This window comes from Chiloscyllium plagiosum, chromosome 3, assembly GCF_004010195.1.
Source record: "Chiloscyllium plagiosum isolate BGI_BamShark_2017 chromosome 3, ASM401019v2, whole genome shotgun sequence".
NCBI lineage: Eukaryota > Metazoa > Chordata > Chondrichthyes > Orectolobiformes > Hemiscylliidae > Chiloscyllium > Chiloscyllium plagiosum.
This window is the reverse complement of record NC_057712.1, coordinates 24,192,156-24,208,888: the sequence shown is the minus strand read 5'-3', so window position 1 is coordinate 24,208,888 and position 16,733 is coordinate 24,192,156. Positions and strand designations below refer to the sequence as shown.

General features: G+C 39.8%; 1 protein-coding gene across 1 annotated transcript in view; it reads left to right on the top strand.

Moving 5' to 3' along the window:
* Window positions 1–16,264, top strand: part of sntg2 (syntrophin, gamma 2) — a 943,711-nt gene extending 927,447 nt beyond the window's left edge. The window contains exons 16-18 of the mRNA XM_043678774.1: window positions 5,740–5,832; window positions 7,615–7,725; window positions 15,290–16,264. Coding sequence (XP_043534709.1) covers window positions 5,740–5,832; window positions 7,615–7,725; window positions 15,290–15,421 — 336 coding nt within the window. The 3' untranslated portion in view covers window positions 15,422–16,264. The remainder of the gene's footprint in view (window positions 1–5,739; window positions 5,833–7,614; window positions 7,726–15,289) is intronic.
* The last annotated feature ends 469 nt before the right edge of the window (window positions 16,265–16,733 follow it).

The window sequence follows — 16,733 nt, the reverse complement described above, 5'->3', positions numbered from 1 at the left end:
GGGATGAAAGGGTCCTACTAAGGATGGTAGCCAGTGACAAGAGGTGTTCCGCAAAGCTCAGTGTTGGGAGCATAACTTCTCATTTTATACATTAACGATCTAGATGAAGGAACTGAGGGCATTCTGGCTAAGTTTGCAGATGATATGAAGATAGGTAGAGGGACAGGTAGCATTGAGGAGGCAGAGAGGCTGCAGAGGATTTGGACAGGTTAGGAGAGTGGCCAAAGCAGTGGCAGATGAAGTACAATGTGAGAAAGTGCAAGGTCATTCACTTTGGTAAGAAGAATATGGGCAATAACTATTTTCTAAATGGGGAGAAAATTCAGAAGTTTGAAGTGCAAAGAGACTTGGGAGTTCTCGTCCAGACTTCTATCAAGGTAAACTTGCAGGTTGAATCAGTACATTGGAAGGCAAATGCAATGATGGCATTCATTTGAATATAAAAGAGATGTAGTTCTGAGGCTCTATAAGGCTCTGGTCAGACCACTTTTGGAGTATTGTGTGGCGTTTTGGGCCACATATCTCAGGAAGGATACAATGGCCCTGGAGTGTGGTCAGAGGAGGTTCACAAGAATGGTCCCAGGAACGAAAAGCTTAACATATGAGAAACATTTGAGGACTCTGGGTTGATACTTGATGGAGCTTAGTAGGATGAGGGGGAATCTAATTGAAACATACAGAATACTGAATGGCTTGGACAGAGTAGATGTTGGGAAGATGTTTCCATTGGTAGGAGAGACTAGGACCCCAGGGAAAAGCCTTAGAGTAAAGGGAAGACCTTTTGTTTTTAGATTAGATTAGATTACTTACAGTGTGGAAACAGGGCCTTTGGCCCAACAAGTCCACACCGACCCGCCAAAGCGCAACCCACCCACTGTGAGGCAGCAGTGCTAACCACTGTGCCACCGTGCCACCCACTGCCACCGTGCTGCCCACTGCCACTGTGCCGCCCACGGTAAAAGAGATAATGCAAAACATCTTCAGCTGGAGAGTGGTGTTTCTGTGGAATTCATTGCCACAGAAGGCTGTGGAGGCCAGGTCATTGAGTATATTTAAGACTGAGATAGATAGGTTCATGGATATCGAGGGGTTCAAGGGTTATGGGGAGAAAGCAGGAGATTAGGGTTGAAGGGCTTTTGCTCAAAACGTCGATTCTCCTGCTTCTCGGATGCTGCCCAACCTACTGTGCTTTTCCAGCACCACACTCTCGACTCTGATCTCCAGCATATGCAGTCCTCACTTTCCCCTTGAGAAATGTATCATCCATGATTGAATGACAGAGTAGACTCAATGAGCTGAATGGTCTAATTTCTGCTCCCATGTCTTATGGTCTTACTGACTGAGTTTCTTAATTGACTGTAGCCGATATGTGTGCTGCAGAAACCTTCTGGGATGTAAATTCCCTTGCTACCTTAGACTATTCAATCTGAGGTTTCTCCGAGGATATTTTCACTTGTAGTTTTGTGCCCTTTACCATCCTTAAAATCCAATGTTTATCATTTTAATGTTAATCTTGAACCTACCTTTGTGATACCTTCACAGATGTGTTCCCTTACCTCTAGCTACAGTCCAATGACTGTGGATTAGTGACGCTAAGAAGACTTTCACCTGAGGGTTTGTTGACCTTATTCTTTCTAAGAATAAGTACTTCTCATTTTCCCAAACAACACACTGATAATTGATTGCATTTGGCGCCAGGTAAATTAATGACACTGGTTCAATGGGGCATTGTGACCTCAGTGCTGCTTGCCCCTTTTCTTTCAGATGCTAGAAATGTATTACTGCTGCAATGGGTGCTCAATGAAATTTCCTGCTACATGGCAATTACCAGGAAAATTCAGATTTTAAGGGACCTCAATTTCCAGTAAGACTGTTTTTTTTGTTTGTTTACTCCGGTGGACTCCGTATATTTCTTTGAGAAAGGTGGATATTTGTTCCACAGGGATAGCATTCTTAGCTGCCTGTCTACATTTCTGCATCCAATATACGGACATGAAGAGTTGCAGTTGTTTTAGAATTCTGAATACATCTGTGGTCTCTAAATGTTTACTGCTTGCATGGTCTACTGTCTTGAGAAAGTAGTTATATCCCTATTGTAATTATTGTTATCTCATAACAAATTGACCAACCAGCAAGGTAATATGTTAGAGTAATAACATTGTTCTGATTCAGAGTCATCAGACTGAATGTGTGAGCAATGTGCAAAAGCATCATTTGAACAAAAATGTTTTGTAATCCCATATATTAAAAGCACTTTTGTTTATAGAACCTAGTAACAAGGCAAATGAATATACTGTCTTATTATGCTACATTAAGGAACAAATGGGAGATTGCTAGACTACAGTTTTCTACCATTCACAAATTGAAGTGCTATTCATTGCCAAGAGTTGTAGCCAGAGGATAACAAAGCAAAAGTCAGAACTCATGATAATGCGGTGCAGCAATAGCCAGGAATAGAACATCACTAAAGGATGACTTTAATGAAGATAGAATAATCACTTTAATAACAAAAAAGATATCAAGAACAGAATAATTCATGCAACTGAACCATTCACACTTTTCAAATCAGTTTAATATCTAATAATGAAATACTTAATATGAATTGTGGTGTAATAGTTGCAGTTTCTTAATGACATTCTCCGCTTTTCAATTTAGATCAGCTATATCCTGGTCAATAATTTAATGCAATATCATGATGCAGGTAGTTAACCATATAGTTTCAGTTTGAAATTTATGCTGTTCACAGAGCTGATAGGTTAATTGCTTAAATTTTATTAAATTCAGGTAAATGTCATAAGTCAGCCTTTTGGGCCCCCTGTGAATATGAGACAAGATGCCTCACCACCTTTCCAACTCCTTCACACTGACCTCCAGTGTAGCATGTGAAAATCAGACTATTCACTCACTCCCATATTCTGTCATTCTTCTCTTATTCCCAAACCAGATGGAGTTCGCAAAGTATGCTCATACACATCCCAGTGAAAATGTACCTCACTTTTGAGAAGTGTTGGTTAACTTTAAGTAGTAATAGCTAGTCGCATTATCGGGCCTGTGTTGATATGTGTAGCAGGGTGAAAGTGAATGCTGCAGATGTTGGAGATCAGAGTCAAGAGTGTGGTGCTGGAAAAGCACAGCAGGTCAGACAGCATCAGAGAAGCAGGAGAAGACTCCTGATGAAGAGCTTTTGCCCGAAACGTCAATTTTCCTGTTTCTCTGATGCTGCCTGACCTGCTGTGCTTTTCCAGCACCACATTCTTGACTCTGATATGTGTGGCAGTTTATTGCTGGCTGCATGTAGAAACCATATAACTGAACAGACAGCGTGAAAGTCACCTCGTGGGGCTATTGAGGCTTCAGAACTGCTGACTCTCCAATTGGGTTTGTAGTATCAGTGGTCTGAGGATGATAGCCCCACAGCCCAAGTATGTCAAATATTTTACATCTGTCTTCACAGTAGATGACAGAAAAGCATCCCAAGAATAGTTTTAAAAATATCAGCGACAAAGGGGGTGCGAGGAACTTAAAATAATTACAAGAATGGGAAACAGAAGTACTCAGAAAACTAACTGAACTACCGATTGACAAATCCCCTGGACCTGAATCTGCGGGGTCTTAACAGAATTGGCTGTAGAGCTTGAGAAAAAGGATCACCGGACCTGAAATGTTAACACTGACTTCTCTTCACAGATGCTGCCAGACCTGCTGAGCTTTTCCAGCAACTTCTGTTTTTAATATAGAGATTGTTGTAAAATTGCCTTGATTCTGAAAATACCACGAGTTGGAAAACCACAAGACCTCTCTTAGATTTGGATATGTGTTGGGGGGTGGGGGGGCACAATGATGTGTGGAGGAGGAGACAGAATGCAGAAAACTATAGGCAAGTTATCCTAACACCTGTCATCAGAAAATGCAAGAATCTGTAATTAAAGATATGATAGCAGGACCTTTGGAAAATCACAATATAATCACAGTCAACATGCTTTTGTGAAAGAGAATTTGTGTTTCTCAAGTTTTGGCCAGAGGATTGTCTTTTTCTTTAATTCTCCAAGTTCCACTCCTCTCAAGATATTTCAATCCAACTGGTACATTCCAAGTGTTAATCTCCATCTATAGCTAGTAGACCCTCATCTCTGTGGCCAAACATATAACACGGTTGAGAGTCTTGCAACCTTCCTCATGTCTCAACCCTACTACCACTGTGGAGTAGGGGCTGGTAGAATAAGAAGGCCTACATTAGACAACAATGTAAATAGCTAAGACAATAATTTATAGAAGTCTGAGGCTGGATCGGAATCTAGTACTTTAGCAGCTTCTCGTTAAGCGTGGAGTGAATGGTGAATGTTAGCTTTCAATTGTCCATTCTTTACTATATTCACATTGACTCCATTTCATAAATGTGAAGCTAAATTTCTTACTTGATAGAAATCATATTCTTTCCTTTGTTTTGTGCCTTGGCTCATTGCAATATCTTTTCTTTTATCTTAATTAATAAGCTATACCAAATCTTGCTGAGTTTGTTCCTCTCTCCACCCTTAACCCTTGCCTGCTCTCCCCAAGCCTTTGTCTGCAGCTCCCCCAACCACCTCCATTCTTGAAGAAGGGTTATACCTGAAACATTGACTTTTCAACCTTCTGATGCTGCTTGACTTGCTGTGCTTTCCAGACTCATGCTTGTCTACTTTGGATTCCAGCATCTGCAGTGTTTTTTGTCTCTAATTAAGTTTATTCAAAGCTGTATCAGGACTAAAACTGTTAATATGGTTTCATAGAATTACTTCTGTGCTATCATCATAAAATAATTAAGTTCATCTCATGGCACAATCACTAAAATAACAAAGGAATGAGCTTCATGCAAATATATGTCATTCAGAATGCACTGAATACTGGACAGATCAATTTTAAGTCAAATTTTCTTATGCATATACGAACAGAATGCATTTCAATCTAGTACAAAAATAGATGTAAAGTTTTAAATAAATTTGGTGTTTTATTTTTGGTTCTTCAAATACTGAGCTGGCTGTATATTATTAAATACAGAAAGAAAACATTGATAAATAATGCCTTATTTTTAGTTCAGAAATGTCACAAAACATTTAACCTACACGGAAATACCTTAAGCTATGATGATGGTGATTCTGAGGCCAAATCCTAAAGAGTGATAAAAAGGTTGAAGAAGATTCATAAAACACTGTTTTAAACAAAAAAAATATATACATGATAGATTAGAGACTATAAAATACCATCACTGATTCAGGTGGGGCAAAGGCTGATTGCTAGATATCAGTTAACAAGAATTGCTTATTTATACTTATTCCCTGATCACTTAAACTTGTCCATTCCAGACACTTCATTGAAATAGACTAACATTTATTTGAGATAAGGTCAGTGAGCACCGTCAATGAGCTGAGGGACAGTGTAGTCTCATGTGAATACTCGACACAGTTTTGTATACTGCTACAGTTCCCCGTTACAACAACAGTTTGTGAGTGTGTGCTTGGAATGGCAATAACACGCAAATATTTTCAGATCCAATTCTTAACCCCATGGCAGACAGCTCATTGCAACATATCCATTAGCTGGGGAACTTCGACCTGAATTTGACTTTGAATCATACCCTGTAATTGCAGAGATGTTTAATAATGAAAATATACCCATTTGTCACAAAGCATTTATTGTTTTCTGAAATGGTTCTTGAACTAGATGTGCCTCTAATAACATACTTGTATTTTCTTTTACCAGTCTAAGACGTATGGGTGTACCTGGCAAGGCCAATCACTTTCCTTCACAATAGATTTTGCCGCTGGATTTACCTGTGTTGATAGTAACACAAAGGTGAGGAAATAACAAGTTTAGCATTATAGTGTTACTCAAGTTGCAGGAAAAGAACTGTTTTCATTCTGCTCCGTAATTTTATTTTATTTATTTTGTTTATCCTTCTTTAAAAAAAATTTTCACTGTTCTGTACCTTTTATTTCTTGATTATCTCTCTTTCTCTTGCTCCCCACTGTCTCATCACATTTACCTCTCCTCTTCCCCCTTTGCTACCCTTCTCCCCTGTTTTCCATTTTGCCTCTGCTTCACCCATCCCCCCCATCCCCCATATATTTTGTCACATAGCACCGGCTTCAGCCTTTCCTTGGTCATTCACAGCTCCTAATCTCCCTATAATCTCTCTATGCACTGTCATTATCACCTCTTTATTGCTACCCTTGCTTCTGGAGCCATGACTTACCTTCTCTCAGCCCAGTATAAATACCTCCCTGCTTCTCCCTTTTGTTAGCTTTGACAAAGGGTCAGTTAGACTCGAAATGTCAGCTCTTTTCTCTCCCTACAGATGCTGCCAGACCTGCTAAGATTTTCCAGCATTTTCTCTTTTAGTTCCCCTGTTCCTTGTTGCATTCAGTGTTGGCTATCTGCTTGAAACAGCTTGAATTGCAATAATCACCATTCCTTCTGTAAGCAGTTTTAATTGTCCATTTGTCATGTGTTAGCAGTGTTATCTCCTCTCCACCAGAAACAACCTGCTTATGTAGCTTTGACTCCTCCTTCCCAGAGATGGGTTACGAGCATGTTGCTTTTAATTCTGTCAGAACAGTTTCTCTTTGTCCCTTTCATCTAGGGAACAGTTTATTCTAGAAAACAATATTGCCTATTCTTTCTTGAAGTTATTAAAGTCTTGAAGTTTACATTCTCACATCTGTAAGCTGCTGGCACATCTAGCTGGTGTGAGATTGATGAAGCAATATGGCATATAGCGAGGCATCTGCTCCCTTGACAGAGGATTGGTGACTAATAAGGCAGGCTGACTGACTCTGTGACTGCACAAGGAAACAAGGCGAGGCAAGGAAAGGCTTGGATGCTGTGAGCATGTGGGTGGGCATGACATAGGAGATCAAACAAGTCGCCCTGAGATGCACCCTGGTCTAATGTCTGTCCCTATGCACGCAGTGTCTTGTAGCTGCCTCATTGCCAGTGCACCCTAAATTTTGAAGTGCAGAAGTGTCTTGCAAGTGGATGGGAAAGGTGCTATGAGGCTCCTTAGAGGCTGTCAGGTCTCAGCTGCCAGCACCCATGGATATGGGATGCACGCATGTGGCTTCTGGCCTAGAACGTGCCCTGACACATTGTTGCCAAGTGTCCAAGATGTTCACTCAGAGAAGCAAGCAGGGAGCTGAATTTGCCAATGCTCATTTGGACGTCCATGTTGGGAATTGTCAATGTCTAATTTCCTCCCAGCGAGTGGAAGATGACGAGGCTGCATATTAATAAAATTTATTGTTAATGAGCAATAATCCCCATTAGCAGGCATCTCACCATTTAATGAGTGCGAAAGCAACAGTAAACTAGTCTTAATGTGCAGAACCATATTTGAAAATGCAACTGTTGTTCCTGATGTCAAGAAAAGCCTCACAAAACCTCATACATATTCTTCCATATTTCTGGCCTTGGTCGCCATTGTCCAGGCTCTTAGTAGATCCCCCCATTACAATTTAATATGTTGACATTAGAAATTGTTCAGGATCTCATAGAAGTCCTTTTAAAATCAATACATGGTGTATTAATTACATTGCTTCTATTGGTAAACAAATAATGACACTTTTTTTTGATTTACAGAATGTTATCTGGAGATTCAAGTTTTCACAACTCAAAGGATCCTCTGATGATGGAAAAACGTGTGTGAAACTGCTTTTTCAGAATACTGATACCCGACAGATTGACATGAAGGTACCTCTGTAACATAGCATGCGATCATTTTATTTGGGATACCCACAGTGCATGTAATTTTTTTGCTTAGGAATTGTATCAAAGGACAATACTGTAAATTCCACATACATCCATCAATAACATATCGCAAATATCATTACAAATTCCAACCTGTAACTTATGTTAGTTAAAACATATCAATCTGATTCATCATTTTCACTTTGACTTTACCTTTTGTTACAAAATTGCAATACCACGTTGTTTTCTTTTAAAGATTGTCTTATAGATTGACACTTTGACATTATATTTTGTAAAGTCTTAAGATAATTTCATCAATGAGGATACAGTTGTGTGATGTGATAAAGTCTCGAAGCAAATCTGTATACAGACATTTATTTCTAGATATTTTCAGGGTTTTATTAAATTGTTTAATCGTTTATCAGTTTGTGAACAGACCTGTGAGCAACCTTTGATCCCTGTTTTCTAAAACCTATACTTTGTTTTATGTATGTCTCATGAAAGCCCACAATTATTCTTTCTGCAGTGATCTGATTCTTATATTTAATTATATAATATGCTGCCAAGCATTCTTGAAAATTACAAGTATTAGCACTGGCTTCCAGACTGAAGGAAATAGTGCTCAGAAACTAACTGTATAATGATGCATAACTGTATAAATGCGCAAATTGTACAGCAAATTCAGAGAAATAACAGATATGAGGCTGAATTTCCTTGCCCTGAGATGGGGAGGGGGCCAAGACAGGTGAGAGGGTGAAATCTTATCAGGCTGGTTTTACATCACATTCCTGGACCACTGGATTATGCAGGACAACAGTGACAGTGGGAACTGTTACGTTCCCAATCGCGGATTTGGGGAGCATGAGGGATAGGGATCAATTAGCCCCTTAAGTCTCCAGATGTTGGCTAGATTTTCTGTATGTTATATTTTTTGTAATTTGGCAATGGGAGGAGAGTTTCACTGGCTGGTCTATTATCTATCCTTAGATGCCCTTGGGAAGGTAATGGTGCATTGTCGTCTTGAACTGCTGTAGTTCATTTAGTTGTAGATGACCAATGCCTTTAGGAAGGGAATTCCAGGATTTTGATCAAGCAACACCGAAAGCATAACAATATGCTTCAAGTCAGGATGGTGAGAGGCTTGGAAGGGAAGTCTCAGACAGACTCATTTACCTGCTGCCCTTGTCGATCTAGATGATAGATTTCGTGAGTTGCAACTATTTAAGAGGCCTTAGTGAATTATTGCATGCAGAAAATGTTTCATTAATACACCATTCATGGTGTATTGGTGGTAGCTTCCCAGCAGCAGGCTGGGTATATAAAGAAGATAAAAGCTCAATTCAATCGAGTAGACGCCACTCTCACTAAAGGGGCAGGGGGGTGACGGGGGTTGCTTTTCACCTCTCAGGCAATAACTGTAACCCTTTGGCAAAAGAGGTAAATGTATGGACCAAGGGAATGAAGGGACCTTCATGCCTTCCCACATTCATCATCAACGTCCAGCTCTGAATGTACAGTTGTTGATCTTTGAGTGATGGACAGCATTCTATCGGCCATCCAGATTCAGGAAACCATCTGCTGCCCTTAGTTGTGTGGAGTTCTTGGATGCATCTAATTAATTGCCCACCTTCTCCCACATAGGAGACGTATCAAGAAGGCAAAAGCACATGGGATACAGGGGTAATATTCAAAATATTCTCAATTATAGAGAAAGAAGGTTTCTTTAGTGACTGGAAACCAGTGTCCATTGGCATACCATACGGACTTGAGTTGGGTCTCTTACATGTCAGTTATATAAATAACTTAGATGACTGTGTAGGGGGTTGGATTAACATATTTATGGATGACGCAAAGTTTGGTTGGGTGGTTAACAATGAGGTTGAGTGTCTTGGACTACAAGAAGATATACAGAGGAACCTCGATTATCTGAATATCAATTAGCCGAATTTCAAATTATCCGAAGAAGATCTCAAGATCCCGCAAAAATGTTACATCAAAGAGGTAAGTGTATTCAGATTACCTGTACTGAAGAACATGTGAAACACAAAGAAACACAAACAACTCAAGCATCATCGACTGGGTATTTTTAGGGAAGGGTTAGTTCCACAGCCCTTTGCAAAAGTAAGTGTTTTACAGTATTCCTGGCACTTTACTGGGCCATTCATGAGACAGATGGCCGAGAAAGTAAACGCATGTGCGAGACCGTGCTTCTGTCTTTCTATCACGACACTGAGTTCCCAGAAACTGACAAATGCTCTTGTAATCACAGGAGCTGTTCGGGACGTTATTTAATGCTGGGATTTCATATATAATCTTTATGTGATGGTAAGGATTTAGTCCTTCTCCCTTTAACCTGGAGTTTGCAGAATGCAAAGATTAGATTGTTCAAATAGCAGACCATTACAATTATAGATTTAAACAAAATCTCCGGTATAGTAGAGCATTAGATCAATATGGCTTCCCTTGTTTAAGGTAAAATTGATTATCCAAACAATCAATTTACCGAATGAAACAGTGCTCATCCATCTCATTCGGATACTCGAGGTTCCTCTGAAAATGGGATGCTCAAATGGGCAGATAGGTGGAACTCAGCCCTGAAAAGTGTAAGGTGATATACTTTGGAAGGAGTAATTTGACAAAAAAGTATTCAATGAACGGCATGACACTAGGAAGTTCTGTGTAACAAAGGGACCTTACAGAGGAGGAGGTGCTGGATGTCTTGAAATGCATAAAGGTGGATGAATCCCCAGGACCTGATCAGATGTACCCTAGACTCTGTGGGAAGCTAGGGAAGTGATTGCTGGACCCCTTGCTGAGATATTTGTATCATCGATAGTCACAGGTGAGGTGCCACAAGACTGGAGGTTGGTTAACGAAGTGTCACTATTTAAGAAAGGTGGTAAGGAAAAGTCAGGGAACAATAGACCAGTGAGCCTGATATCAGTGGTGGGCAAGTTGTTGGACAGAATCCTGAGGGACAAGGTTTACACATATTTGGAAAGGCATTAGGGATAGTCAATATTGCTTTGTGTGTGGGAAAATCATGTCTCACAAAATTGATTGAAGAAGTAACAAAGAGGATTGATGAGGGCAGAGAGGTTAACATGATCTATATGGACTTCAGTAAGGTATTCAACAAGGTTCCCCATGGGAGACTGGTTAGCAAGGTTAGATCTTATGGAATATAGGGAGAACTAGCCATTTGGATACAGAACTGGCTTGAAGATAGAAGAGTGATGGTGGAGGGTTGCTTTTCAGATTGGAAGCCTGTGACCAGTGGAGTGCCACAAGGATCGGTGCTGGGTTCACTGCCTTTCATCATTTACATAAATGATTTGGATGTGAACATAGGAGGTATAGTTAGTAAGTTTGCAGATGACACCAAAATTGGAGGTGTAGTGAACAGCGAAGAAGGTTACCTCAGACTACAATGGGATCTTGATTAGATGGGCCAATGGCCTGAGGAATGGCGGATGGAATTTAATTTAGATAAATGTGAGGTGCTGTATTTTGGAAAAGCAAATCAGAGCAGGACCTATATGTTTAATGGTGGGTCCTAGGGAGTGTTGCTGAACAAAGAGACCTTGGAGAGCAAGTTCATAGCTCCCTGAAAGCAGAGTCCCAGGTAGATAGGATAGTGAAGAAGGCGTTTGGTATGCTTTTCTTTATTGGTTAGAGTATTGAGTACAGGAGTTGGGAGACCATGTTGTGGCTGTACAGGACGTTGGTTAAGCTACTTTTGGAATATTGCATGCAATTCTGGTCTCCTTCCTATCGGAAGGGTATTGTGAAACCTGAAAGGGTTCAGAAAAGATTTACAAGGATGTTGCTAGGGTATGGAGGATGTGAGCTATGGGGAGAAGTTGAATAGGCTGGGGCTTTTTTCCTTGGAGCATTGGAGACTATGAGGTGACCTTGTAGAGGTTTATAAAATCATGAGGGACATGGATAGGATAAATAGACAAAATCTTTTCCATGGGGTGGGTGAGTCCAGAACTAGAAGGCGTAAGTTTAGGGTGAGGGGGGAAGATATAAACGGGACCTAAGGGACAACCTTTTCACACAGAGGTTGGTGCGTTATGGAATGAGCTGCCAGAGGAAAACATGGGAGGCTGGTACAATTGCAATTTTTAAAAGGCATCTGAATGGGTATACGAATAGGAAGGGTTTAGAGAGGTCTGGCCAAGTGCTGGCAAATGGCACTAGATTAGGTTGGGATATCTGGTCAAAATGGACAGGCTAGTCCAAAGGATCTGTTTCCATGCTGTACATCTCTATGATTCTGTTTGTTCAACGATCTCTGAAGGCAGAAGACCATGTTAGTAGGGCAGTGGAAAAGGCATATGGGACATTTGCCTTTATCAATTGAGGCAGTGATTACAAAAACAAGGAAGACATGACAGAATTAGTGAGACTGCAGCAAGGGTACTGCATACCATTCCAGTCACCACTGTAGGAAGGATATGATTGACTGGAGGGGTGCAGAGGAGATTCCCCAGAATGCTGCCTGGGTTGGAGCATTTATGTGTTGAGGAAAGGTTGGATCGGCTTGGATTGTTTTTGTTAGAGCAGAGAAGACTGAGGGACGATCTGATTGAAGTGTGCAAGTTTATGAGGGGCATGAACTGAGTGGATAAGGAGCAGCTGTTTCTCTCAGTTGAAGCGTTGGTCATGAAGGGGGCACAAGTTCAAGGTGAGGCGCAGGAGGTTTCAGGGGGGTGACAGGAAAAACTTGTTTTATCCAGAGGTTGGTGACGGTCTAGAATATGCTGCCTGTGACAGTAGTAGAAGAGAGTTGTCTCACATCCTTTACAAAGTATCTGGATGAGCACTTGGCATGTCATAACAATAGAATAGGCTATGGGCCAAGTGCTGATAAATGAGATTAGGTTGAAAACCAGGTTTTTCTCACGTGTCAAGGCACACTCGATGGGCTGAAGGGCCTCACGTGCACTGTATGATTCTATGTTTCTAATATTTGCTATATATTTTCATAACTTGCTACATCTCTCAAACATGAATTAACATCAAGACTTTGAATTTGACGAAGTACCTGAGTTTGAAAAAAATGTTTTGATAACTCACCCACAGGAAGATTATCTGGACTTAGGTCAGAAGCAGTACACTAGCACACAAATTGTTGCCGCATATGTTTTGTTTCACATGTTTTTCTTCCAACTCATTTTGAATTGCACCATTCTGGCCCAGGAAAACTCTGTGCAGTATCATACATAGCTCTGCTGTTTTCATTTCTGGATGAATGGCCTATTGAGACTGGAAAGAGTCATATATGATTAATGACTACACAGGAGAATAACAGGTGCAGAGGGGGAGAACTAGTGGAAAAATTTAGAAAAGCATACTTCTGCTTGACAAGTTGGAAATTCATTCATCATAAGCTGCATACCATAATTATTTCAAGAAGGGTGAAAATTAATAGATGTATCCAGGGTGGGAAACTTACCTGCTCACAGGTAACAAGTTTTTTTTAACATTTCTTTAACAATTGAGCTTTGAGATAATGTCAAGAATGCTTCACATATATTTCTTACTATCAGCAGGGTTTGAATCAGTTCATTATAAATAAAATATTTATTTGTGCTGTTTAGCCTTTTCTAGGAATCACCGATCATTGTATAATTTATTTCATTTGCCTCAACCAATGTTGCAATAGCAATTTTTTATTCAAAGAAATATTGCAGAGCAAGTCATGAGAAAGCTTTTGCAAAGAAATAGAATTTACTGTAATTTTGAAGTAGGTTAACATGATAATTGGTGTTACATTTATGAAAATTGATTCAAGGTATACAGCACAGGCATTTGCAATAATGACAAATAAATGCATCTTCTTTCATCTTCAACACAAAATTTCAGCCCTGATAGGCATTGCATATTCGGTGCAGAGTGTCACTTATCAGAACTTTCTTTACACAGAGAGTTGTGAGAGCATGGAAAGTGTTGCCAGCAGCAGTTGTGGAAGTGAGGTCATTGCGGATATTTAAGAGACTGCTGGATATGCATATGGTCACAGAAATTTGAGGGTTGGTACATTATGTTTACCTTACATGAGGATCAATGGTTGGCACGACATCGTGGGCTGAAGGGCCTGTTCTGTGCTGTACTGTTCTATATTCTAGAACTAGTGGACAGCTAAATGGGAATAGGAAACATGATAGGAAGGTAAGGGATTAACATTATCATGTAGACTGAATATGTTTAATGAAGGAATAGTTTGTTTTGCACCATCAGTTCACGTGAGAAGTACTCAATTACTTCACTTGATTAAGTATTGCCATGTAGTAACATCACCAGATCAGAAAATTTATATAAATGATTGAGACTCTTTGCTCAATTAAAAATTGTTAGTGAATTTCTCCTGAAAAATGACCGAGTTACACTTCTTGAGCATATAAGCGGAAATTAGAACAGAGAACTGTGACACTGAGGTTACCTTAACATTTCCTATTGTTTCAGGATTCTTGAGATTTCCCAGGAGAGGGAGAGACTTTATGTAAGCAATAGGTATAAATTGAAGTTCCAGTACATAGGAGGCACCAGCTCCTAGATTCTTTTACTGATATAGCATACTATATTTCCAAAGTGCCATGTAAAGAGAAATCTGTTGGAAAGAATATCCTATTTTGTACAGTCTTTTACTGTCTGTTTCTAAACCATTATTGATTTCCAATAAAAAAATAAATGCTGACAGTAAATATGTAAGATGTTAGGATAGTTTTATGACTTTAGAGAGTGTTAATCTCTTTCATTGTATTGCAATTTGACGAGCAGTTCATCAAAGAACAGCTGGAACTGATTTAGTCTTCTGTGGAATTTCGGTAGACATTTTAGCATTGTTGGAGTTATTATATTGCCCTCAAAGTGTGTTCCTTAAGTTTTGAGTGTTTAGCACTTGAGTCTCTGAATCGGAAGTCTGCAGACTGAAATCCTACACTATGACTTGAACTCCTAGTACACTTGACATTTCAGCGCATAACTGAGCAGCAAGGAGAGGGATGTAGAGGCAGAGATACAGCATTTGAGGTGCATTATTTGAATGTGGCAACAGACCAAAGTCTTCTCTGCCTGTTTCAGCAAACGTAAAAGATCCTATCATACTACGTAAAGAAGAGCAAGAAGCTGTATTAGTGTTCTAGCTTGCATATTTCACTCAAGAACAAAAGCAGATTAAATGGTAATTATCTCATTTGCTGTTGATAGAAACTGACTGTGTAAATTGGATATTGCATTTGTATTTATACATCAACACCAATTATCCTTCAAAAGAAAGTAATTAATTGGATGTGAAGTGCTTTGGTCCATCTATAGAATCGATAAAATCCTGTAGTTCATTCATTCAAGAAATAACCAAATTGTTGATGATTCTACTAATGGATTGGTTGTTATCTAAATTATGTTGACAATGGCAGAAAAACTAGTATCATCTTGATTTGCGAAGCTATATTTCTTTCAGAGTCTAACCACTGGCATGAAAAGGCTGAATAGAGAATAATAGGTTTATTATAAGCCATGGCTAGTATCTAATAAAGCAATTTGTGTCTTGTTGCAGGAATTGGAATTCCCTGATCTGACTGCAGTGTTGCATTGTATACATTCATTCATAGCAGCTAAAGTGGCAGCAGTGGATCCAGTATTCGTAGACAGTCTGAGTGTTGCACGGAAGTACATGTATAGCAGCTGAGAATCGAATTTCAATCACAGAAAAAGTGTATTATTTTATATAGAATAATTGCTTTGTGTCTATACTGCTGAGGGGTGCACAATGGGTAATGGCGCCCAAGCAAATCAAGGGTTAGGGGGGTGATTTTGACTGCAGCCAGAGTGTAAAGTGGGTGATGTGAATCAGCCATGAATAAAATGAATTGCCGACTAGCAGAAATGTATAACGGACAAAGTCACAATCATCCCCGTTGTGTTTTTAAATAAAGAGAGATTAATGGTTAAAGCACTTTTGAGAGATATCTACAAAGCATATTTCTTTATAATGGAAGCGACATGTGTCCTTGGTATGTGCAGCACTGTTTTGTGTTTTATTTTCCTTCTCAGATGAAGTCTGCAGTCTCCCAGTGCCAGTTATAAAAATGGAAATCTGAGTTTCAAACTTCATTATACAATCCATAGTTCATACTAACAAAATACTCTGATGCAAAGTGTGTGCTTTGGCTTCTTGGAAATCCTCTTTTTGTCATTGGTAGCTGTTTTTTTATGTCATTCTTTTACTTTTACAATCATGGTCAAGTGTTCATTCTTTTTGATTTTGGGAAACGGTGTATTTAAACTTACTGGATTAGAATGAGGAGCAAGCCATTTAACATTGAGATGAGGAGGAATTTTCTTGAGAGGGTGGTGAATCATTGGACTTCTCTAGCCCATTGGACACTCCATTATTTAACATTTTCAAGACAGAGATCAACAGAATCCTAGAATCTCTACAGTGTAGAAGTAGATGATTCTATCTTTTCTATCTTTTGAGTCCACAACAACCTTCCAAAGCATAGGCCACTGAGGCCCAACACTACCCTCCCCCCCCCCCCCCCCCACCCCCACCCAATTCTGCATTTCCCATGGCTAATCCACCTAGCCTGCACATCCCCAGACTGTGGGAGGAAACTGGAGCACCTGGAGAAACCCCACACAGAAACAGGGAGGGTGTGCAGACTCCACACAGAGTCACCCAAGGGTGTAATTGAACCCAGGCCACTAGTACTGTGAGGTAGCAGTGTTAACCACTGAGCCAGCACATGCTGCCCTAGATTTCTTGATTCTAAAAACATCAGGGGTCATGCTTTGAAGGGGATGCTTATCATGATCTAATCACAGTCTTGGTGGGCTGAATGACCTCTGCCGCCTCCTATACAAAAGAAAGCTTGCTTAAAGTTTTGTAAGTTTGCAATTATGTTAAGGACATTTTGTGTTACATTGTCAATATGGGAATTACTTATTCAAAGTATTAAGGCAATATCTTTTCATTTGATTAAGTTTTTTTGATGCAA